We start from the raw sequence: 26,381 nt of genomic DNA, 5'->3' as shown, positions 1-26,381 counted from the left end.
GTTGTGACGCATATACACATCATTTAGGTCCAAATGATCGAATACTATTTGTAACAGAGATTCATTTAATATTGACACCGAGTACGGTTAAGAAGTTAGTTGCTGTTTTTATACATTTTAATATAAAGAATGTTCCTGAAATATTAGGCGTGGTGGGCCATGTGATTCACGTTAGGGAGAAGTATACTAATTTGAATCTACTTCGCAGCACTAAACACCTCATTGGTGGCAGGTTTAAACCGCCAATGGTATTTGTGATCAATACACACATTACAAATTCTTATTCGGGTGTTTGATGTAATGAGACAGTAATTCTTGTATATCAGTGATAGGTTCATTAATAATTACCCTTTGTAATTATCAATAACTGCAGGCAGACATCTTATTCAATTATTGACATTTAATTAAATAGATTAGATCACGGATAAGAAACCTTAAGGGAGGAAATCTTCAAAAGTATCCTCCCGAACTGTATTTCGCGTACAGCTTTAAGGCATTTTGAATAAAAACAATCACGCCTTCATTTGACCTAACAATCATATAACAATTACATAAAGAAGCCCGAAGTGTCCCGAGTGTTATGGAAGTGGCAGATATCCATATCTGTTGTTAGACCTTGGCGTCTCTTTGCCTTGGACAAGTCCATGTGAGAGTTGACTAGGCGGCAGTTTATGACCTCGAGCCAAACAATAGAAAAGCTTTTAATGATTTAACAAAGAAATGAATTACTACGCACATATGTATAATAGTAATACAGAATAAACCCAACAATCAGATCGATACATGTAGTGGTAGGAGCATTGCACAAATCCTAGTTCCAAAACTCATAACTCAATCACTGTCAGCAAAGACGACTTCTTTCCAGCCATTATGACCTACAGTAATGGTCACATAAGTCACATGACAACAAAAATATACTTTATACAACACACTTAAAACTAAACACTCTGTTTGATAACAGGGGTAAAAACATGTTGCTTTTCTGTTTTTAACTGGGACAAATGCTTAAAAAATGTGGAGTCCTCGAAGTCATGTGACCTGGTAAACTCGGTCGAGAAGTCATGTAGTCCAAACTAACCCGCAGCAACTGCAACGAAAAATTGTAAATTCAAAATGGGTTTCATCCTTCAAGTAGCAAATTAAAAAAACATTAATTTTTAGTTTCACATTAGTGTAAATATGTAGTTCGCCTTCGCTCGATTGGTGTCGCTATAGTAGCATAATGCTACTTGCCAAACAGGAAATAGTACGCGGGCTGGATGAGTTCAGGAATCTTTCGTTAAACTGTATTTCGCCACAGCATATTCAAAATAAAGTCACTTTGAACATTATTGTCAAAGGCAACTCTTTGTGCACTCTGATTATTCAGCATTCGTATAAACTGTCAAAAGCCAGTTCAAAACTTTTTTTTTACCTGTATCAACCGTGAGCAATCAAAGTGCTAACTTTTGACCATTTTGACTCATTTAAGAGCACCTTTGTTGAATGATATTTCACCCATGTCATTATATACACAGCTGTGTAATGAAGACAATAAGGCTTTTGATTTCATTTAATTTGATATAAAGGCGTGGCATCCCATAAGACTAGGCTTTCAGGTTGCCATTGGAGAGCGTGTCAGAAGAGAGCAGGAACTACAACAACTTCAACACCTGCCTCGCGTGCAACTACCAGCTGCCATGCAGCTGCAAAGTCTCCAGACCCCCCCTCTCCTACAAGGAAGGGGGTCAAGCTTCTACCTTCTGTGTTTTTTTGTGTCTCTAACTGAGGACCAACATACTCCGGCTTGTTTGGTCCGTATACTATTAATCAGAGCCGGAATCCATCCTAATCCTGGACCAATCCCTGGACCATTAACCTACGTCTGTCCTGTTTGTCAAAAAAGAGTTTATAATCATACTAAGTCGGTAAGATGCAGCAACTGCCTCGGCTGGTGCCATCTGCGTCAGAAGAACAACTGCAGCAACCTCAAGTCAGAAAAGGAATACTCAGTCAATTTTACTTGTCTGATCTGTATTAGTCACAAGAACAACCAAAGTCTTCCAAGCCAATCAAGCCAATCAAGCCAATCAAGCCAATCAAGCCAATCAAGTCAACCAAGTCAACCACCCCAGTCCACACCCTCAGACCAAGACCAAAGAAAATTTAACTTGAAAATTCTACAATTTAACTGCAATGGAATAAAAAACAAGATTTCAGAAATCATCCATTGGATGGATGAACAAAAGGTGAAAATTGCTGCCCTCCAGGAAACAAAACTAATGCCAAACCAAAAGGACCCAAATACGGCCGATTTTACCCTTATAAGAGAAGACAGGGCAAAAGACAAAGGTGGAGGCCTGGCATTCCTTGTCCACAAGGCCATCCATTTCCAGCAAATACATGACCTGCCAAAGGACAATCACCTGGAAAGCCAGGGCATCAAGGTCGACAACATCAACATCATCAATCTGTACATCCCTCCCACTAGCAGCTGCGGCACAGGCTACTCTGCATCTATCCTTCCTTTCCTCCAGATGAAAGATACCCTAATCCTAGGAGACCTGAACGCTCACGACACACTCTGGCATTCACAACTAAGTAATGACAGAGGCAGAGACATTGCTGACGAAATAGGAAATGCAGATTTTGGAACTATTAACGAAGACAACCCAACAAGACTACCAACAAACGGACAACCATCATCACCAGACATATCCTTAGCAAGCCTATCCCTGATGTCCTACACCTCCTGGAAGGTCAAAACCAACCTTGGTTCCGACCACCTTCCCATCATAATCAAGATAGAAACTGACATCAGACCAACAACCAGCGAAAATAGGATTTTCATCAACTTTCGTAAAGCTAACTGGCAAGACTTTCAGACTGAAACAGAAAACAAATTCTCCAGACTTCCAGCCCCAACAGATGTCTACAGGGGTGAACAACATTTTAGGAAAATTATAAATAAGATAGCCAACAAAACCATTCCAGCAGGAAGAATAAAAACGATACTACCCGAGGTACCAACAGAAGCAATAGACAAGATAAAAACAAGAGACGAATTAAGACAAACTGACCCGGACTCCCAACGTATAACAGAACTAAATAGAGAGATAGAATCAATTATAAACAAACATAGGAGAGAGAAATGGAAAGAAATAATTGAAGACAAAAAATCGGACACAACCAAACTATTCCGACTGATAAAACATTTAAATGGCGGCAAACAAGCAAGCAACAACGAAGCAATAAAATTTAAAGGTAAATACATAACAACTCCAAAGAAAATAGCGGACAAATTCAACAAGCAATATTCATCAGTAATACCCCACAAGACAACAAGAACAGCAAGACGAGTTACAAAAGACCTGAAGAAAAACAACAACAACATAGAACCAATTACTATAAGCCAGACAAAGGAAGCAATAAAGAAAGCCAAGGCTTCGAAAGCCTTAGGCCCAGACAAAATATCTACTCTTCACCTTAAACATTTAGGCGACAAAGGACTACAATATTTAACCGACATTTTTAACCTGTCCCTGAAAACAAGTTCGATTCCTGCAATCTGGAAGTCCTCAATCATTATTCCTCTTCTTAAACCTGGTAAACCTGCAAATGAATCCTCATCATACCGTCCCGTCTCTCTTCTATGTCCCAGCATAAAGATCCTAGAACGAGTTATTCTACCAACCCTCACAGAACATCTACCAGTCCCTGACATCCAGCATGGCTTCAGGTCAAACCACTCCACTGTCACAGCTCTGCACGAGTTCACAGAATCAGTGGCAGGCGGCTTTAATGAGAATAAACCGGCAAACCGTACCCTGCTAGTCCAAATCGACCTTAGCAAGGCATTTGATATGGTCTCTCATGAAAAGCTACTCAAAGACCTGAATTTGACCACCCTACCGAGCTGTATAAAGAGATGGCTCAACTGCTACCTGTCAGGAAGACAATCAAGAGTACATTTCAGGAATGCTACATCCAGCTCGCGCAATGTCAGGACAGGGGTGCCACAAGGAGCGGTTACCTCACCAATACTATTCAACTTCTACCTATCTAACCTTCCTGCAATACCTGAAGATGTCTTTCTAATACAATATGCGGACGATATTTCAATCTTCGTTAAAGGTACGAACGTCGAATCTCTCTCTGCCAAAGCCAACAACTTCTTGGAGAAGCTGGCAGATTTTTTAGAAGAACGACAGCTGGTTGTGTCCCCGGAGAAATCCACAGTGACCTGGTTTACCCCAGCCACTGCTGAAGCTAACCTCCATCCCAAGATCACCATCAAAGGGGTACCAGTAAAACTGGAAAAAACGCCAAAACTACTTGGTGTCACATTTGACACTATGTTTTGTTTTGGCCCGCACATCAAGCAGACAGTTGCAAAGGCAAAGAAAAAGCTGAACCTACTTAAATCACTAGCAGGCTCCAGCTGGGGTTGTGAAAAAGAAACACTACTCCTAACATACAAATCTATCGTCCGTTCTGTCCTTGAATATGCGAGCCCAGTATGGTCGCCAATAATTAAAGACACACACTGGAACCGGCTTCAATCAATTCAAAACCAAGCACTCAGGATAGCATCCGGATGTCTCTCTATGTCAGCCATAGACCACCTGCATGCTGAGTGCGCGGTTATGCCTCTGAAGGAGCACTGTGAAATGATCGGAAAGCACTACCTGGCGGCATGCCATCTTGAAGGCCATCCAGGTCGCAGACTTCTTCAAGCAAACCAGAAACCAAGAAAGATGAAAAAGACCATCATCACACAGCATGGCAAGGAAATAGAAAAAGAATACGACAAGCCAAATCCTACCAAAGAAGACTACAAACAATGCGTCAAATCCATTCACACCAAAGAAGTTCAAAACATCCTCAACAAGGCAAAACCCAACAAAGTCCTCAATGCCCAACCACCTCTAATAAACCAAGAAGAAAAACTGCTGAGCAGGAAGGTGAGATCCGAGCTCGCCAGGCTCAGATCAGGCTACAGCAGGAAACTAAACAGCTACCTGTCCAGGATCGATCCAGGAATACAAGATGCCTGCCCAAAATGCAACTTTTCCCCCCACAATACTGAACATCTTTTTTCGTGCACAAATGACCCCACAAATCTAACCATCCAAGACCTCTGGACAAGACCAAAGTTGGTCGCAGAATTTTTAAAACTAGACGATTAAGAGAACATTTGTAACCGGTTTTTCTATCACTACGACATACAACACAACACAGAACAAAAAGAAGCTTGACCCCCAGAATTCAGTACCCGAGAGGCTAATCAATCAATCAATCAAACTAGGCTTTCATTTCGAACGATTCCACAAAATGTAGCTTTTCATAAAGAGCAAAGCTTCCCACAATACTAATGTCCTGCGAGTGCAATCAGTGGATTGGCGTCAGCTGCTTCTCTTGCCCAACCCCCGTCGCTTCAAGTTTGTAAGTAAGCTCAGTCGGTCAATGCTGGTCAATGCATTGATGGCAAAAAGTTGCCCCACCCCCAAACTCCCCCACCCACAGCCACCCCCCACACCATCCCAATTTGCTTTGTACTTTGTGTTTTTTGCTTTGCTGTTCTGTGGGGTTCCAGTTTTTGTCTTTACAAGGTCTTTTTGAGTCCGATTCAGTTACTGCAACCAAAATGGCGCTGTTTAAGCGGCAGCTGGCGGCCACGGTAGCTCTGTCCACTCTTGTTCGTTTTGTGTTTTTGCTGCTTTTATGTTTTAATGATTAGATGATTCCATTTACTTTGATTTGCTTTGTACTTTGTGCTTTCGCTTTGCAGTTCTGTCTAATCACCCTCTTGCTACTGCCACAATGTAATTTCCCGAATACGGGACGAATCAAGTTATCCAATCCAATCCAATCCAATTCAACCTTTTCACCTATCTATGTGCCTTTTTCACCTCTGCAAAACCATCCCCTGCCTGGTAAAAACTGTCAAAAGCCAGTTTACGACTTTTTTTGACCCATTTCAAATGTGGGCCATCCAAGTGCAAACTTTTGACCACTTTGACCCATTTAAGAGCAGCTTTGTTGAATGATATTGCACCCATTTCATGAAAGGCAGCTGTGTATAATGACAATACAGGCTTTTGATTTGATATAAAGCTGTGGCATCCCATAATAGTAGGCTTTCATTTCAAACTATTCCACAAAATGTTGGTTTTCATCAACAGCAAGCTTTCTACAATACTAGTGTGTCACTAGTGCAATCAGTGGATTGGCGTCAGGTGCTTATCTTGACCAACCCCTGTCGCTTTAAGTTTGTAAAGTCAGCTCAGTCGGTCAATGCTGGTCAGTGCTTGATGGCAAGATGGCCGCCCATAAACACCCACCCACCCAGACCACCCAGACCTCCACAGCATCCAAACCACCCACACCATCCCAACCCCATCCATTCAACATTGTCACCTATATATGTGCCTTTGTCACATTTGCAAAACAATCCCCTGCTTGTCAAAAGCCGGTTCAAAACTTTTTTTTCTGACCTGTATCAAATGTGAGCCATCAAGGTGCAAACTTTTGACCAATTTGACCCAATTAAGAACACCTTTGTTGAATGATATTTCACCCATTTCTACACAGCTGTGTATGATGACAATAAAGGCTTTTGATTTGATATAAGGATGTGGCATCTCATAAGACAAGGCTTTCATTTCAAACGATTCGACAAAATGTAGCTTTTCATAAAGAGCAAAGCTTACAAAAATAATAATAATAATACTAATAATACAAATACTAATAATACTAATAATACTACTACTACTACTAATAATAATAATAATCATAGTAATGCTTACAAAAATAATAATAATAATACTAATAATACAAATACTAATAATACTAATACTACTACTACTACTAATAATAATAATAATAATCATAGTAATAATAATAATAATAATAGTAATAATAATAATAATAATAATAATAATAATAATAATAATAATAATAATAATAATAATAATAATAATAATAACAATTATAATAATAATAACAATTATAATAATTATAATTATAATAGTAATAGTAACAGTAATAGTAACAGTAACAGTAATAGTAATAGTAACAGTAATAGTAATAGTAACAGTAATAGTAATAGTAATAGTAGTAATAGTAATAATAGTAGTAATAGTAATAATAGTAGTAATAGTAATAATAGTAGTAATAGTAATATGAGTAGTAATAGTAATATGAGTAGTAATAGTAATAATAGTAATAGTAATAATAGTAATAGTAATAATAGTAATAGTAGTAATAATAATAATAATAATAATAATAATAATAATAATAATAATAATAACAATGACAATGACAATGATAATGATAATGATAATGATAATAATAATAATAATATTTTAGAAACACCTCAATGAGAATCAGCGTGACAAGACGTGTGGTCAATCGGCTCATTATCATGTAGGCATAGCAATTAGAAGCCATATTGCACCGTATTCATGAACAATAATGAGAATAAATGAACATGTATTTAGTCGTATTTAAGCCTATTTAGCGGGAAATCGAGATGTGTACGCTTTAGACTTGTAAGTAGTGCAGGTTTCTACTCGCTCACCTATTGGTTGGGGCGTGGTCACGTCACTGTAGCAAGGCAAACCAGGCGTTAGCTTGGTTTAATTCCTTGTTAGTGCCTCGGTGAATTCGTGGATGAAAACGCCAACAAAACAATTCGGTAAAACGCCTTTAATTGTCAATCATGAGCTCGTTTATTAGCTATTTATTTCTAGCAATTTATTCACTTATTGGTCAGCTAATTATTTCGACTTCCTTCATAATTTCTTGAACATTTTGGTGTGGAAGTTGAAAAAAAAGCTAAAGGCTAGCGGACCCGAGCTAATCATTTACAGTAAAGTGCATACCTAGGGAGGCTAATTAATGAAGTCATTTTAATTACTTTCATGAAGTGTTTTATCAGCTTTCAGTCAACATGTTCTTTGAAAGTTCATGCAAAGTTCTTCTAACACTCTTCAAATGGCTTGTTTTACTTTGAACCACATTCGAAAACAACTACAATTTAGCATTTACAAACACTAGTTATGACATGCCTTCCTACTGCACCTAATTTAATCTTTGGTTAGAAATAGTTAATACACCGTTTCTATTAATAGTAAATACTAGATAGTTTGTCATGGGAGTTTTGTCACAAAACTGAAATAAAACCCCCAAAATAGTTGAACTTATTCTCAAAACTGAAATATTAGCTCATTTTTCACTCATTTTCGTAAGTGTCACATTTTACAGATAGAATGCGTTTGGAGATGGGAGGCCAATTTTCAAATCATTTACACTTTTTACAGCATGTGTTTTTGCATTTCAGGGCAGTTTGGCGGCTTTCTGTAGCATTTTGCTTTTTTTGGGAACACTCCAAATTCAATCAAATATTTCTGTTGTCCTCTGAACTATCGAGGACTACTTTAATCGAAAAATAAGTCAATTTATATACAATCTTTAGAGGGGAGATCTCAGTTTGTCAAGTTCCAGTTTGGCAAGTTTCAGTTTCATTTGATTTCAAGCATGCATATTTCAGTTCCCTAAACACACCTTTTGAGGATTGAATGTAGCAGCCGATGATACGTCTTTTCCTCAAATTTCCCTGCGTTTTTCCTCATGCCTATGAAGACCACAAAACTAAAGCCAATTATGTTCCACATCCAGACGTAACCTGACATGTTTGACACTCGTGTCTCACGTCACAGGTGGCGTGGGGTCCTACCCTTTGTACCCTCAGCCTAACGTTTACACCCAGCCTGCTGTTCAACAGCTCGCCCCAAATTCCCCAACCGGATTCACCGGCGCCACCTGGGACCACCAGGTACCTTCGTCCCCCTCCTCTCTCGGCGGCAGCGCTCTCCCGCCCAGCTCCAACCTGCTGCCATCCCACCCCAGGGTCTCCACCCTGCTGCCTTCCCGCCTCAGGGTCTCCACCCATCTGCCATGCCGCTGTCAAGCAACCCAAAGTGGAAAGGAATAGTGCTTTCTTGTGGGAGGAAAATTTAAGACAGTTTTAGTTATTTGGCCCTTCATAAAGATCTTGATGAAAGCATCTGAAACAACAAACCACAACCTCCGCGACTCTTTTTCACAAAATGACTCGAAACAACTCGTTCAATTTCATTCAAAAATGTACCAATTCGTTGTCCTGCAATACTTTTTTGACCAATTCAGTCTGCAATTATGACATCTTTGTTAAGATGGACAGCAATTTGGAAAAAATAAAACCATGTATGTCGTAAGTTCTACTACTCAATGGGTTAAATACTATGGATTTTATGCACATTAACATTCGAAATATAGAAAAATAACATTTGTAAAATATGGAATTTGGACATTAAAACATTTCTAGGTCATGTTAGTTGATATGGTAATGACCTCATTTTTAAGGCATACTTTTAAATATTAGGTGGACATTTTTGGAAAGGTAATACATTTTTTAAGGTGTTGAAAATGTTCCAAGGTGAATGGAATGTGTTTTAATACAAATTTGACGTTTTAACAATGAAACCTTATCCTCGAAACAAATAATGCCTCATTTTCATCATTTCAAATCGTGTAACACAATTAGATGAGGCCCGAAAGGGGTCATTTGCTTGAAAAACTCGATGAAAGACTTACTTATTTTATAGTGTCAGGCTATCTATATTCAACAAATGGAACTGTTTAAGGATGGACTTGTTTTTTTTTTTGTTTAGGAATGTACTGCTAGCTTCATATGCCTTGGTAAAGTTAGAATGACGTATATGATGTTACAGATTACAGTTATGTATAGGGACATCTAGTGGGTCATCACTGTAACATGCTCTCGGTATGACCCATAATGCTTTGAATTGTTGTTTGTATTCATTCGAATGAAGACACGATCTGAAACATGAGTTACTTATATGTATTAATATTTAAAATTGGTTGCGTACACAAATAAGATAAGAGGATAAACGAATAAAAAAGCTACATAGGGGGGGGGCGTTAAATAAGGGCATTCTCAGGGTATGCGAAACCTTTTCAAAACTCAAAAGCAGATATATGCTTCATCTGTGTCTTGTCAGGCTCCCGGCCATTTTGTGTCACGAGCAACATTATTTCTTCAAAATTGTTTCAGGAGTTACGCCTCCCTTCGGAGAGACCAGAATACTCATTCAGTTAGGATGAAAGGGAACAACCTTGAGTCTGGCGCCTTAGACCACTCGGCCATCCTGACCTAGTAAACAACCGAAATAATATCGCTGATTGACACAAAAGTTCGTCATAATTCATAGGGCACAAAATGGACGCGGACCTCATATCATAAATGAGGTAAAACTCTGAATTTCGGTGTGCATGTTATATTGGTGGCTGCCTAAAGATCCTGCCAGGAGTGGGATTCAAACCCACGCCTCCATTCGGAGACCAGAATGCTCATACATTTAAGCTGAAAGGAAATAACCTTGAGTCTAGCGCCTTAGACCACTCGGCCATCCTGACCTAGTAAACAACAGAAATAATATCGCTTAAATCCATAAAATGGCCGGTCGTCGGACAGTTCGTAATGATTCATAGGGCACAAAATGGACGCGAACTTCATATTTTCACATCATAAATGTGGTAAAACTCGTAATTTAGGTGTGCATGTGATATTGGTGGCTGCCTAAAAATCCTGTCAGGAGGGGGATTTGAACCCACGCCTCCATTTGGAGACCAGAATGCTCATACAGTCAGGACGAAAGTGGATCAAAGCTTGAGTCTAGCGCCTTAGACCGCTCGGCCATCTTGACATAAGAAACAATGACTGTCATCATTTTGACATGTATATCTAAATTCGGATTTTGACCGAATTTGTGAAATAAAAATACTAAATTCGCAGCCCGCGGGCCATTTTGTATCTATTTTAATGCCGATATAAGTGGGCATTCTCAATAGCCATTTTGGATTGGATAACTCTATTCATCCCGTATTCGGGAAATTTAATTGTGACAGTAGCAAGAAAAGGGGAAATGCAAATACGGGAGATTAAAAACCACATAGTTACAAGTCAGACCATGTGCAAACTACGGCCCGCGGGCCACAGCGACCTGCTAGACCTTTTAATCCAGTGAAGCCAGTGGCAGTAGCTCTGTCCACTCTTATTTGTTTTTCATCTTTTACAGCTCCTCCAACTTTTTTTAAATTACATTTTAGTATTTCTTCATACATTCATTTTTTCTTGACTTTGTACTCTATTAGGAATGTTGGAGTTATCAATATTATATATATGCTTGCAATAAAGAACGATTTGCTTATTTTCGAGATTAAACATTACATATAAGAACGCTTTTCTTATTAGGAATGTTAGGTTCATCATTATTATAAATGTGACATTAATACAAGGCATTTTAATACATCTCTTGCAAAAGAAGTGCTCGTTCCAAAGTGAACCAAAACACATTTGGAGGTCACTTCTCCTTCACACCTGGACTTCTGGAGACTATGGTTCACAGCAAGAGAACGGAACATTGTTTTGGGAAGCATCGAACTTTGAAGATGATTAGCAGCAATCTCTTGGGAACTGGATTTGTTTTGGGAAACGCCGTTTCTCAAGATGGTCCACATCAATTTTCTCTCAGGAAGATTCGACAGACCTACAATAGTTTTAAGAACTGAGACTAATTGTTATGAGACTCTGAATAATGTTTAGACTTCTGTTATGCATGTTGTTTAAATCTTATGAACATATTAGCAAAATGGACACCGGGGTCTTCAGAATCATCTGACCGGAGGTGCGTGTGGATCGATTCTCTCTTGCGAGAATAAAGGATATGATCTCAGATACCTCCGTTATTGAAAGGTGTACTTGGGAATACTTATTGGTGAACCTATCAATAAGAAGATTGTAATTCATTAAAAAGCATCATGTGTCCTTATGTGTCAGTAAATAAAGTACACTCATGCCACCTTGGCTCAAATACGAGACAATGTCTTTTTGCATTGAAATAAGACTGAAAAAGTCTCGGTCGGCTTACATTTGGGGTGTAGACATGATACCCATTCAGAAGGTGAGACGGCAGCAGCAAATACTGAACACTTTGATGGTTAATTGAATGCCTGAAGTGCTTACTCCAAACAACAAATAAACTGGGCTTGGTGTCCAAAGTAGGTCACAGAAAGCTACCCAAATAAACCATGATACCGCGACATTAACATAGCAGTCGATGACATCCTGCAAAAGTCTTTCCTTCAGAGACTTGACGCTTTCTTCAGCTTTGGAGTCAGAATCTGTCGACAAGCTGGAGGCTTTTCTTGCCCATCTTATGACTCCTACAGTTCCAGTCAAGAAAAGTTCAAGATTGTTTCATAACCATTTTCAAATCCAATTTATGATTTCATTCTCCCCCCCACAAGATGCTCCGTGCAATAAGCGCTTGACTACACACCACCGCATCTCACCTCATCTTCTTCCGATCATCGTCTCTTTCCCCCAGCCAGTTAATCCAGCCCGAAGATCACAGAGCGTTCCGGGACCAGCCGGGAGACATATTGTCCCTAGAGTGGCCAGGGTCGAGGCCACGGCGTCGACCCTGGGAGGCTTCCGGGAGAAATCCTAATGCAATGCCCGTGCCGGCTCACCGTGCTCCTCAGGATGCGGAGGAGCAGTGGCTATAGGCCGAGCCCCACCAAAGGGAGGCTAGCCCACCATTCGATACAAGTTAAATTGTGAATAAATGGTACAAAATGTTTTGTACTGCTTTTTTCTCTCGTGAACTTTAATAATGCTCTGTTTTATTACCATTTCAGCATTCCTGTTATGTTATAAAGGTTTCCTTAACTGGGACTGATAAAGAAAACATGATTCAGAATATCAAATCACTGCACAAACAACTGCGACGAGAGTCTGGAGGACTTTCCATCAAAACTAGAAAGCCTTTAAATACTGCAAGACGTGCTCAGCTGCCCTCTCTCTCGCGATTTCCAGCGTGGCTTCTTCGGTGGGTCCGGGCCAGATCACCAGCAGCCCCGGCAAGACGGCGCCTACGTCTGGGATACGAACCGTGTAGGTGAAGTTAAGGTATCCTTCGCAGCAAGAATGGCTAAAGTTGAACTCAAAGTGCGTGTGAAGTATAGAATGTATTCTTTACTACTTTTATGCTGTATAGTCATTTGGATAGAATTTTGCAGAGACTAGTGGTAAGTTTCCTTCATAACACCTATGAGTTAGGGGCAAGTCATTTACTAAGACACGCCCATTTCTCTGTGTCACTTCGTCCCGCCTTAAGTTTGTACCTAGGTCACATGACCCTTTGTTAATAAAAGGGGCTACTCTGTTGGAGGTCGGTAGGGATTGGAACTGGTCAGACAAGGAGATGGACTCATCTCCAAGCGCTGGCACCTCCCGACCCCTCCCTCAGCTGATGTCTTTGAAAATCTCATCAAGCCGACTCTGCGTGTGCTACCTCTGATCCGAATTATTGAATGTATATGGTTCTAAACCTGACATTTTCTGGTGCCGAAAAAACCCGGGGATTCATTTCTGAATTTCTCGGACCGCGGTGGACTGAAGGCCAAGAATTACTGACGTCAGCCCTCTTACTTTGAAAGAGGGGGCATTTCGGTCGATCGCGGCCCGTTTGAAGAAGGAACCCGGCCGGAAAGAGGATGCACGCACAAGAGACGGTAAGTGCATTTAAAATTTATATATAACAAGGCTGGTGAAATCCCGTTTTTCCATTCGAACGAGTCGTGGAAAAACGCTCCAATAGTGGGAGATAAGGGATGCATACATGTGAGGATTACGTATGTCGTTAAAATTGAAATAGAAACGTAAGGTATGCAACGGATGAATGCTTAGTCGGCAACTAAGTGTTTCCATGAAGTACGTCGGTGACGTGACGTTTACTTTAAGGCGGGAGTAAGGTTCCCTCCCCCTGTGTTAAAAGGATTTCACAGATTGTTCAAAATAAGGGAAACCTTCCAAAAATAATGCACTCGATGAGTAAAAAGCGCTAAATAAAAAGTAGAGATATAATAAAACCGGAAATACGCCGTGACGCGCGCAGGCCTTGCAAAATAGTAAAGAATCAGAGTCACAGAGAGAACAAAGCACATGGTTTGGGGAAATTGTTAGTGGAACCTTTGCAAACTATTCAAAGGAATTTAGAAGTAAAAAAAAGCTGTAAACAAAGGAAAAAAGCTACTTAGGCGAATAAATAAGCTTAGAAAACAAGTATTTAAGAGATAATAAATTGAGAAGGGGCGTCCCTAGAACAAAAGAAGAGATGCGAGGGGGGGTAGAAGAAAGGATGAGCACATGGCAGGGAGAAGATGGCCGACCAAAGGATGAGCACATGGCAGGGAGAAGATGGCCGACCAAAAAAGAGCCGCTAAAACAAAGAAGAGCGTAGCAAATGGTCATTCTCCAGCAGTTCACACTCCCCCGACGCAACGAGACGGAGGATGGGCCAACTCAACCAACTGCGACGCAAAGAAAGGGGGGTGGCCTCCTCAATAGATTGCACAATGCTCTCAAAGCACCCCACGGTGGGGCCATAGGGAGAGAGCCCCCACCAGCCCAGGCCCCCACCCCCTGCACAAACAGCGAGGGGTGGGGGACTGAGAGAGACAGGTAGAGAGAGAAAGTTAACACAGAGAAAGATAGAGACAGAGAGATGTAGAAAGATAGAGACAGAGAAAGTTGACAGAGAGACAGATAGTTGATAATATTGAGATATATTAGTGACAAATTATGGGTCCTTTATTAAACACTGAAATTTATATTAGGAAATTCCTAGTGAAAGGTTATTTTTCCTAAATTTTAATTATGGTAATAGTGAGACCAGAAAATGGCTCTTATTTTAAATATAACCGCCTTCTTGGAGCGGATAGGAATTCAATAGGAATTCCGCTAGCGCAATTTAACTATGTTCACATAGCTAATTTAGCAATATGAGAGTGATTTGTGATTTAGATTTAAGTATTAAGAATCATCCAAATTATTAAATGAAGACAATGCAGAAATGGCATTCAACCAAATCATTAATGATATCAAACGAGAAGTTTACAATGCAGAAATGGCATTGATCCAAATTATTAAATTGTACCTGACAAGTTTAGATAAAATAATTAATTTAGGATAAGCATGATTTCTATAGGATGGAATAAGATGAATCATGTTTAGTGCACGAAATATAGTTCATTGTTTTTCCATCACTAGATGAAATATGCTTTAGTGTGAGTCATATTAATGACTATTAACCTAGTTCTTTTGAGATCGATTAGTGCTGATAAGACAGCAAAAGGTGGTGAGCTGCCAATAAGCCCTTTTCAGGGATGGCGCTCTCCACTAGTGAAAAAAAAAATTGCAGACCACTGATGTCTGATTATGAATGAGTGTGAACGTGAATGGTTGTTTGTCTTTTTGTGTTTTTGATTGGCCAACCACCAAGATATAATTGATCCCTTAGATATCAAGGTGGAAAAGGATTTAGCAAATTGGAATCAATTTCTGAAACCGCCAATAAGCCCTTTTCAGGGATGGCAGCGAAGGATTGGAAATTTGAAATCAATTTCTGAAATCGCCAATAAGCCTTTTTGGATGGCGATGAAAAATCAAGGAAAATTGTTTAGTCCAAAGAAATTTTTTGATGATAATGCATTGAATTGGAGGAATAAATCTGCTATGCAGAATTTTGAAGCACTGAGAAAAACAAAAACAGTGCATCATATGAAATTCCAAAGTACCATTGATTTATAGGGATAATGGCATCCAAATTGTGTTAACGGATTAATTGACTGTATTGACAAAATGTTTCATATTCGTTACCATACCAAACACCATTATTCACTACACGATTGGAGCTGAATGATTAGACTAATCTAGCAATCCGCATAAAAGAAAAACTTTAAAGAAATGCACTAATTTTGAGTTAGCAGAAGAAGACTGTGTTTTTCAACAGGAAACATGGAGAAGACGCACGAGCAACCCAAGATGAGAACGTCCGTACAACTCTTGCTGACCAAACAGCAGACATGAAAATAGCGGAGGATGCAGATACACTTTTGCACTGTAAGGAGGTTCTCTCAGTTGAAACGTTTGAGGAGACAGGTAAGATAAGCTTATTGACGCGATCAGACGTAATGGAAAGCATCCAATATTGATTGGAAAGATTATTGCTCGAGGAGCAATGCCATAAACCATAAGGAACTTTTATTTTGGTTTTATTGTCTCCATAAAAAGTGAAAGTGTTTCAATTGAGAACAAACCTTCTTACAGATTTTTAAAGTAAACAATTAGAGAGAAAAGAGAGACTACAATGGATAGATATGTAACTAAATTTTGATTTTATGCCAGACTATTGGAAAATGATGATTAAGAAAGTTTTAAAGGAGATGATTGGCAAACTCCAAAGACAATGGAATATTACATTTGATAAAAAAGACTACTAGTTTGGGATATTTTAGAATTTCAAACAATTGAGTTTAATATGCATCGCAATACACATTGTTAATTGAATTGGGACTTGATTACTAAGCTTTTTATAAGTAATGAATTTTAATTGCTCTAAAGGACAATTATGCTAGAAAATCTTAACCCTGATAAACAAGGGGTGGTTACATTTTAGTAGATTCAATTCTTTTTAGAATTATAAATGTTTACATTTGTTTCTGGATATTAATTGATGTGAATGTAACTGTTGCAGAGAGCGGGAAAGCTGTTTTCCTGAGGAAAAGGCAGCCTGGTTTGCTCTTTGTATTTTTCCTATTTTTAGCATGATTAGTTAATTTGTGTAATTGCAGGAAAGGAAAAATCAAATATAGTTTTTGATGTTAACATGGAAGCAGTGATCAAAATAGAATAACAGCTAGTACATCTAATTTTGAGTGATAAGACATTTAGATTTTCGCAAACAAAGTGATTGAATAAGTAAGATTGTTGTGATTTTTGTTCATTTGAGAATTAAGCCCAACCAAGTGGCCGTATGCAGGTGTTGAGCATGCGCTAAAGATGACAGCAGCTAAAGCAGCAGCGCAAACACTTACTGCACAGTATTCACAACAACAAAAACTGAGTCGAAAACAGTATTAATTAATATGCAAAACATTGCATCACAGAAGGTAGAGATGCATCTATACAGAAAGAACACAGAACAGTCTGCAGAAGACCTGTACACAGCTAAAGGCCTAGCGTGCCTCCCAAAAAATTATTCCAAAATTGAGCCATGGATTGAACCATGTCTCAACAGGGGGGATGATGGACATGGTACAGTGTGTGTTCCATGTCCCAGAGGTCTAAATACCTACTTTTAATTTTTTGGTGTTTGATTTGTTGCAGTCATGGTGTGCAAGGTAACCTCAGGCCCAAACGAGGACAACGTCCAAAGAGTGTGGGACTGGTAGAGCAAACAAATGTTCATGGAAGACCATTTCAACATCCTCTATGGCAGTGATTTTCAACCACTGTGCCGCGGCACACTAGTGTGCCGTGAGAGATCCTCAGGTGTGCCGTGAGAAATTATCCAATATCCTTTTTTTTAAATTAACATTTATTAATAGATTTCTGCAAATATGATGTCATTGTCCAATGTCCGTGCTGCAAAGGCTGGCAGCGTAATGTAATATTTGTCCGTGTGGCAACACGTAGTTGATTGACACGTTCCGCCAAGAAAATTAGTGATGCACCGTGGTGACAGTCATGGAGAAGTTTTTAAAAAGGACAACTGCAAACTCCGAACTGCGCCCTGGACAAGATTCTGACCCGGATAAAGGCCCTAGTATGAGTGGTGGAGAAAACAAAGCAAAGACGGTGAGCTCAAGGCAATATAGTAAAAGCTATCTTTCGTTTGGATTTACTTTCACCGGGGATGAGACGACACCTATTCCGTTATGCCTGGTGTGTGGCGAGAAGCTATCCAACAGCGCCATGGTGCCAAGCAAGCTTAAACGCCATCTCCAAACGAAACACCCGTCGCTTCAAAACAAGCCGATAGACTATTTTGTTCGCCTGCATGTAAACACAGAGAAACAGGCAACGTTTATGAGAAAAACCACAAAGGTAAATGAGAAAGCGCTCAAAGCTAGTTACCTAGTCGCCGAACTTGTTGCTAAATCAAAAAAGCCGCACACTGTGGCAGAGACATTAATACTACCTGCCTGTAAAGCCATTGTCAACGAGATGCTCGGCCCTGGTGCGGCTAAAGACATAGATAAAGTCCCGCTCTCTGATAACACAATTGCCAGGCGTATTGATGACATGTCTACAGACATCGAAAGCCATGTTTTGGAAAAGATACGCATCAGTAGGAAATTTGCGTTGCAAGTTGACGAGTCTACGGATATTAGTGGACATTCTCAGCTCTTGGCCAATGTGCGTTTTGTGGATGGTGATGCCATTAGAGAAAACTTCCTATTTTGCAAGACACTGCCAGAAAAAACAACTGGAGAGGAAATTTTTCGGGTCACATCGGAATATCTTGACCAGGGAGGACTTACGTGGGAAAACTGCACAAGTGTGTGCACTGATGAAGCTGCAGCCATGGTCGGGCGCACCAAAGGCTTCGTGAGTAGAGTGAAAGAAAGAAACCCAGATCTGATTATTACGCACTGTTTTTTGCACCGTGAGGCCCTCGTTGCGAAGACTTTACCAGTAGAACTGGTTCCTGTGTTGGACGATGTGGTGCGCATGGTGAACTTTGTGAAGACACGACCTCTGAAAAGCCGTATATTCGCATCTCTGTGTGAGGAAATGGGAGCGGAGCATAAAGCCTTATTGCTCCATACGGAGGTCCGATGGTTGTCGCGCGGTAAGGTGCTGACCCGTGTGTATGAGCTGCGAGAGGAACTTAAAATGTTTCTGACAAATGAGAGGTCTGATTACTCAAATCAGTTTGCAAGTGATGAGTGGTGCGCAAAGTTGGCATACCTGGCTGATATATTTCATCATCTTAATGAACTGAACACAAGGATGCAGGGCCGAAATGAAAACCTGCTTACAAGCACAGATAAAATAAATGGATTCCGTTTAAAGGTGCACCTCTGGCAACAACATGTGCAACGTGCCAACCTGGAGATGTTCCCACTCACAGACAAACAGCAAAGCAACACTGCTGCACTGTCTGAGGTAATAGGTAAACATTTGAAAAGTCTTGAGGAGAAGTTGTCATTTTATTTCTCTTCAGCCTCCACTGAATGCTTTGACTGGGTTAGGGACCCATACAGCTCGGCATCAGTTGTTCGAAAGGACATGACTTTACAAGAGCAGGAGGAACTAACTGAACTGAGACAGGATCGTGGTTTAAAACTAAGATTTGCTGATCTTCCTTTGGACAGTTTTTGGTTGACTGCTGCCAAGGAGTTCCCCATTCTGGCCAACAAAGCTGTTCTGACATTGCTCCCATTTTCCACAACATATCTGTGTGAGCTGAGCTTTTCAAGCCTAACTGCTATAAAAACTAAAAACAGAGAGAGACTGAGAGCTGTTGAAGAAGAGCTTCGTGTGTGTCTTTCTACTATTCCTGCCAGGATATCGGCTTTGTGTTCATCTAAACAGGCCCAGGTTTCACACTGACTGAGTATAAATAAATTGAGAAATTATATTGTAATTAAATATACTATACAGAGTGTCATTTTGTAAAATCTTTGGTTAGTGGTGTGCCACAAATTTTTCCAATGTAAAAAAATGTGCCGTGGCTCAAAAAAGGTTGAAAAACACTGCTCTATGGGAAGGTGAAACATGACAAAAGGCTAAGGGCAAGGCAGACCTAATCACAGAATGGATGGTAACATGTATGGAGAAACTTGTCCAAAGAACAGGCAAGCTGCCGTGATTCCCTTTTGTCTACTTTGCAGGAGGTGATGAAGCCAGGTGACTGGATGCTGATCCTAGTCATAAAAAGGAAGTCCTGGTTAGCTCCATGATGGGAAGACCCATTCGTGGCCCAACTCACCAACTTCCACTGCCGCAAAGATGGCTGAAATGTCAGTGCTTTCACCAATGCCAGGTCAAGGTAGTTCGAGACACAGGTGACTCTGAGTAGACTGGAAGTTGGACGGTATCAAAACCCTTGTCCGTAAAAAACTCATCAGTCTACTCACCTGCCACGAGCACCCCTCACTTAACCTTGAGCTTCCATAGACTTTGCACCTCTTCATATAGGCCACAGTGAAAGCTGTTGCCACTCACATCACAGTGACTGTACTGTCAGTGACTGCCTGGGCGTGTCTGAACGCCCCGCCCACTGAGACTCTAGTTGGAAAACAAGATGGTGACATACTCCTATTACAGAGGAGAGTGAATTGGTATGAAAAGAACAATCTGGAGAACTACTATGAAGAAGATGTGTGGTATCCTAACATCCTGAATTCACTGGGTCTAGACGTCGCGCTTAAATCTGCAGTGAGGCAGATGAGATGCATTCCTTTTAAGGGTAATGAACATAACAGTAAGCGATAAGGGACCAAAATCAGTGCAATTCAAACCACATGATTCAATCTGGGGTGGTGGTGTTCCGTTCTTTCAAAGTAACTATAGGGGGGGGAAATGTGAAGTATAGAATGTATTCTTTACTACTTTTATGCTGTATAGCCATTTGGATAGAATTTTGCAGAGACTAGTGGTAAGTGTCCTTCATAACACCTATGAGTTAGGGGCAAGTCATTTACTAAGACACGCCCATTTCTCTGTGTCACTTCGTCCCGCCTTAAGTTTGTACCTAGGTCACATGACCCTTTGTTAATAAAAGGGGCTACTCTGTTGGAGGTCGGTAGGGATTGGAACTGGTCAGACAAGGAGATGGACTCATCTCCAAGCGCTGGCACCTCCCGACCCCTCCCTCAGCTGATGTCTTTGAAAATCTCATCAAGCCGACTCTGCGTGTGCTACCTCTGATCCGAATTATTGAATGTATATGGTTCTAAACCTGACAGTGCGGTGCACCGATTCCAGTCGCAGCGCAAACATTCTCCAGGTTTGAGAAAGCAGAGGCATCAGCGCAGGGTTGCGGATTCGAACCCGCGGCTCCGGAGATTTTAGCCCGAGCAAGCAGAGGCGGTCGCAGGGGTTGATGTGGGCCTGACCGCCGTGACTTGTCCAAGCAAGAAAGCCTTTTATTCGCATGTTTTTGCATCTGGGGGTCGCAGTTGACTGAGATGTTGAAGCCATACTGCTTCCTAAAGGCTAGAAATAAAGAAAACAAGTGTCCATTAAAAAGCCAATTTGAAGAATAAGAGGAGAATAGAAATGTTACCGATATATAAAAGCAACATCATATCAGTTAGTCAGTTCTACAGTGGTAGCATTGGATAGACCAGGGGTGTCCAAACTACAGCCTGCGGGCCATGCAGCCCTGCTTATTGTTCTGATTAGCCTCGGGTGTGGAAACCAGGAAAAAATATCATGAAAGAATAACCTTACAAGCAATAAAATGGAGAAAAACAACCAAAATACAAACAAAACTGAGGAGAAGGAAAGAAAACGAGGGACACACACGCCCACGCCGACCAAAGAGAGAAATGACTTCCACAACAACACACGGGGTTGCAATACACAGAGCGGTGGTTGATGAAGAAAAACCAACACTTGAGTCACACAAGGGAAGGAGAGCCAGAAAGAACAAAGCAGGTGAACACATTTTTACTCGGAAGGCCGACATTGAATTGTTTCAGTCTCATTGCCAGTCAAAATGCATTGGATGTCTATGACCGTCAATGACAAGTTAATACTTCAAAATAGACTTTAAAAACATGTTCTTTTCCCGTTATTAACCTCATTCCGATCCCCTTTAACAAATGACAACGGAAAGATATGGAGTTGGCCCTGATTTCCTTGGATTTTTAGGAAAGCAGCCCTCACAGAAAAAAGTTGGGACATACTCTTCTACAGTATTTGTTTACTTGCAACCACGATTGGATGCCCACTAACTTTAATTGACCCACCTTCCGCTAGCACCCTCTTAGCCATAGAAGCAGCATGGTGAGATGTGAAGTCGACAATAGCCAATAAAGACTCTCTTTGGTTTAGACCCGTCAGATAAAGCCTCTCAACACCTTCAGTCATTCTACGCAGCACCTGGCGGATAGAAACAAATAAAACGTGTTTGTTTGTGTTAAATTTAACGTATTCTTAATTTGACCTGCAAACAGTGTGCCTTTCGTTAACCTGAAAGGAAATTGTTTCGTCACCCGACTTTTTTTCATAACTATGATGTAGCGACGAAGAGCTTAAAACGGATCTCGGATGACTTTAACAGAAGATGAGTGCCAGTTTTTGTCGGACGAGACGAAAAGGTGACAGAGTTTCTGTCATATGTTCTTGATCCGTGACATTTCCCTATTGCTCAGCCTGCACCCCAAATGCATTTTTTCTGTCGCCTACCACAAATCTGCACCTGAAAGTTTGCCACACCAATATTTATTCACAACTAAATTGTAAAAAGTCAGTTTAAGATATCATAGACATACCATTTCCTTCAAAAAGACTTTTCATTTGAATATTTTTGACTTTTTTTGTGTAAGGCGGGTTCAAATTCTGGTCTGTCCATCTGTGTGGAGTTTGCATGTTCTCCCCCGGTCTATGTGGGTTTCCTCCGGGTACTACGGTTTCCTCCTACATTCCAAAAACATGCATGTTAGGCTGATTGGACACTCTAAATTGCCGCTGGGTATGAGTGTGAGTGTGCATGGTTGTCCATCTCACTGCCTCTGGACCGGAGTCAGCTGGGATAGGCTCCAGCACCCCCTGCAACCATGATGAGTATGAAGCGGTTCAGAAAATGAATGAATGAATTTTACACAGCAGTGGAGAAATATGCTATGCAGTGGAAAATTGGGAAGTGTGGCCAGCACACGGGAGGGGAGGAGCCATGTGGGGGTGTGGCTTATAATTCTTTTCATCCAAAAGAGTCAAATGAAAATGAAGAATGCTGCCAAAAATAACTCTGCATATAAACTATATTCCTATCCATGAGTCAAATTTAAAGTATAAAAAAACAAGGACTGTCGGAGTAAAATGAGTTTAAAAAACAGCAGCTGAATTACCTTAAAAAGGTGATCTTTTTGGACGATCATTGGCAACTCAGTGATCCAAAGCTGCCTTTTCTCTGTGCTACGGTACACGACTATGCGCACGCCGGGCTCCAGCATGTGACCGTGTAGCTGGTGTATTGCTGCTTGAGCAATCTCCGCTGAGCCGTATTTGGCATAGGCAAACCCGCGGTTATGCCCACTGAAGTTCATCATCAGTCGAAACTCCCAAAGTGGCCCCACCGAACTGAAAAGGGGAATCAGTTTGTCTTCGTACATGTCTCGAGGAATATGGCTGATAAAAACTTCACAGTTGGATCCCGGTGCCGGACCGTGCCACACTTTCATAGAAATGGAGAAAAAAAGTAGGGAAAGGTTTGACATGGTAATTTATCATTTTGACATCTGAGTTGTATGCCCTGTGAACATCGAGAATGGAAACATTCATTTTCTCACCACTTGGTGGTCCCCCATATTTGCGCTGTCCATGAACTTGTGTCAGCCTTATGTTGGTTTTTTGAAGCCACTTTTCCAGTGTATCCAACGGGTTCTTAATTGGCACCTGAGAAGAAAGAGCAATGCACAGTGACCACCCCAAACTAATTAAAAACCAAGAAATTTCATTACAGATGGCCCGGCGGCTGAGTGATTAGTGTGTTGGCCTTGTGATTCTGTTATCCTGGGTTCAAATCCAGATCAGACCACCTGTGTGGAGATTGCATGTTCTTCATTGTGCCTGTGTGCATTCCAAAACATGCAAGGTAGACTGATTGCACACTCCAAATTGTCCCCAGGTATGAGTTAGAGTGTGAAATGTTGTCTGTCTGCCCCAAGTCTGCTGGGATAGGCTCCAGCACCCTATGCAACCCTAGTGAGGATGAAGCAGTTCAGAAAATGAATGAGCACATTACTTTTAAGTGTGCAATTCTGTCCTGAGTCAATTGTTTTGTTGGTTCATAGTTTGTTTTAGGCCAATCCAACGTTCTATGAATTTAGATTTTTTTTTTACTGCACAAAGAGAAGAACTTAAACTACTCTTTGCTCTTCATTTTATATTATGGGTGTCAATGTCAATGTATCGCACAGTCTGGTAGGCCTCATTTATGGAGAAGTGGGCTTTGTTGAGTGAAATGTGTGTCGGTCCTGACAAAATTGTCATTCAGTCACAAATGACAATGTCAGACATGACAAGTTGATACTCTAAAACGTGAGTGAAAGGTGTGCAAAAGTGCAGCTGACAAACACTAATGCACTCCGTTTCAACAATTTGTCATGGCAAAATGGCAGACCATCAAAACCTGATCTGATAATGTCCCAGTACTTCAAAACTTGTACATCTCCGTAATACAGCAGGAGGAGGAGGTAACAAATGTATTCCTGGACAAGTAGTTAAACAAACAGGACTTGTGTGGTATCAAGTAAAAAAAGAGACTCTGATACTGTGCATCGGCGTCATAGAGATCAGCTGCGTGCCAGAGCTTAACCTGCAATGACTGAATTAGACACTGAGACGTCTGAACCTGATGCACACTCTGAACATAATGAAGTGAACACACCCAAGTTGAAGAATATGACATATTTTACTCATTCTTTTTGTTGTAGCTGTTTCATTTTGATATAACTACAGTAGGATTAAACTCTGGTTCTGAACTTAACTACAATATGGCTCTGTCTGAGATTCTTATTTTGAGGTTGGACGCATGCTGATGAGGAGACAGATCAGGTCTGGATGATGTGGATTCTAGGATGGAGAGTGTGAAGTCTGGAGAGGACACCCCTCTCAGGAGTCGTGGACCAGTCCGCATCATTGTCAATCAGTGAATGAATATGCATTTGTGTAATACTATAACTGTGCAAATGAGAGTCTGGGCGATGTCTTTCTCTCTTCCGCTTGGGACATCGACACCCAGGGTTATATTCTTTGGGAGGGGATCAATTTGTCAGGAATAAATCATCTGTGGATTAACTCGCTCGCTCAACCCTGGTTTGTCTCCTCCGATGCTGAACACGCTCCATTGTTAGACGGGATAAGACAGAGTTAGGGAATTGGTTGGTTGGAAATTATTAGTCTAACAGTGTATCAATCGGTTCCGTCCGACCCGACCTTTACTGAAACGCTCAGACCGTGCATAAAAAAATGAGGATATCTTGAATAGCTAAGTAAATGATACACGCTGCTGTTCATTCTGTTGTTTGCATACGTCTTTTTTTGTAAAAAATAACAAAAAAAACACAAAAACTTTGTTAATGCCAAATTTAAGAGGGGGATGATGTGGTGTATTCCAACCTTATAGGCATAAATTCGTTCAGTCCACCTGATGCACGCACGGTGGCGCATGCGTACTTTGGTGTCTGTAATGTTGCGCTCTTGGTTCCAAGTAAAAGACGTTAACATTGACTGTGTCCTGGCTCTCTTCTTCAATACAGTACAGACATTAAGCAGGCTCAAATGGTGAAGACTTTTAAACTGAACTGTGCTCTTTGGCTTCGTGGGGGCACAAATGAATTTAGGCTTCAAAAGTTAACTAAACTGTATGGAGACGAGTTTAGTTTAGCCATGGGAGTGGCCGAAAAGCATAAATGGCGCACCCACGTTGTTACAAGCTTTATAACCAAAATACTCTTCAAACACCCATATTGGAATACTCCAACAACAATAAAAGGGATTATTCATGCAAATCAAGCTACGTAATGGCGAAAATCTGACGCTAATGGGCGGGTTCGCTAGATACCAAAATCAAGCAAATCCCATCGAACTTGATTAAAAGTCGAGCCAATCGTGTCTAAAAAGCACCTAAAAGTCGGTCGAAGTGTGATGAAAGTGTGGTAGAAATTGAAAGTGACAAATTGAGCCACATGAGCTCTTAACCAGTCCCAAGCCATTGCAAGACAAAAACCATAACCACGTTATAGATGATATTCAAGTTGTGAATTAAAACAGATGCCAATACGCACCTGTGCATTTGCGTTGACCAATTCAAACATTTCCTGGTGTAGCGCGCGTCTTTCCATCCTTTCAAAATGATAATCACGGTTCGAGCAAGTGTACCCGAAATGACCAAAATGGGCGGGGCCAAAACGTTACTCCTTGTCCGGAGAGAAATTCTATTCCATCAAAAAAAAATTTAAAAAGGAGGGTTATACTTTTTTTTTTTAAATGTGGAAAGGTATTTGGTGTGACTAAACGTACAAAACCAGGACCTCTCTACTTAAATTGTACTTTTTTTTTTAAACCTTGATTTACAAAAGTGAAATAGGACATGCTGAAGAAACTTCATTGATGAAGTTCAACTTTCAAAGATCGTCTGAACGGGTGGAGATGGGCAAATCACGTTGAACCTCACTTTAAATTTCGCTTTGGTTGGTTCCGAAAATGAGATATGTCATCACTTATAATTAAATCTGTCTATCCAAGACTC

General features: G+C 40.6%; 1 protein-coding gene and 2 non-coding genes across 3 annotated transcripts; all 3 read right to left on the bottom strand.

Moving 5' to 3' along the window:
- Positions 1 to 430: 430 nt before the first annotated feature.
- On the bottom strand, positions 431 to 26,062 carry LOC144192962 (dead end protein 1-like). The gene is made up of 5 exons (XM_077711806.1): positions 25,918 to 26,062; positions 23,419 to 23,524; positions 22,978 to 23,303; positions 21,877 to 22,009; positions 431 to 1,087 (listed from the first exon to the last, which is right to left on the bottom strand). The coding sequence occupies exons 1-5, from the start codon at positions 25,972 to 25,974 to the stop codon at positions 1,074 to 1,076; spliced, it is 636 nt and encodes a 211-aa protein (XP_077567932.1). The 5' UTR covers positions 25,975 to 26,062; the 3' UTR covers positions 431 to 1,073.
- Positions 10,347 to 10,461, bottom strand: trnal-caa (transfer RNA leucine (anticodon CAA)). The gene is made up of 2 exons: positions 10,424 to 10,461; positions 10,347 to 10,392 (listed from the first exon to the last, which is right to left on the bottom strand). It is a non-coding gene; the product is annotated as a tRNA-Leu (tRNA).
- trnal-caa (transfer RNA leucine (anticodon CAA)) lies at positions 10,635 to 10,751 on the bottom strand. Its single transcript has 2 exons — positions 10,714 to 10,751; positions 10,635 to 10,680 (listed from the first exon to the last, which is right to left on the bottom strand). It is a non-coding gene; the product is annotated as a tRNA-Leu (tRNA).
- Positions 26,063 to 26,381: the final 319 nt, after the last annotated feature.

This window comes from Stigmatopora nigra, unplaced genomic scaffold (genome assembly GCF_051989575.1).
Source record: "Stigmatopora nigra isolate UIUO_SnigA unplaced genomic scaffold, RoL_Snig_1.1 HiC_scaffold_37, whole genome shotgun sequence".
In the NCBI taxonomy this organism is placed as follows: domain Eukaryota; kingdom Metazoa; phylum Chordata; class Actinopteri; order Syngnathiformes; family Syngnathidae; genus Stigmatopora; species Stigmatopora nigra.
The sequence above is the reverse complement of the archived record's forward strand: the minus strand, read 5'-3'. Positions and strand labels throughout refer to the sequence as shown.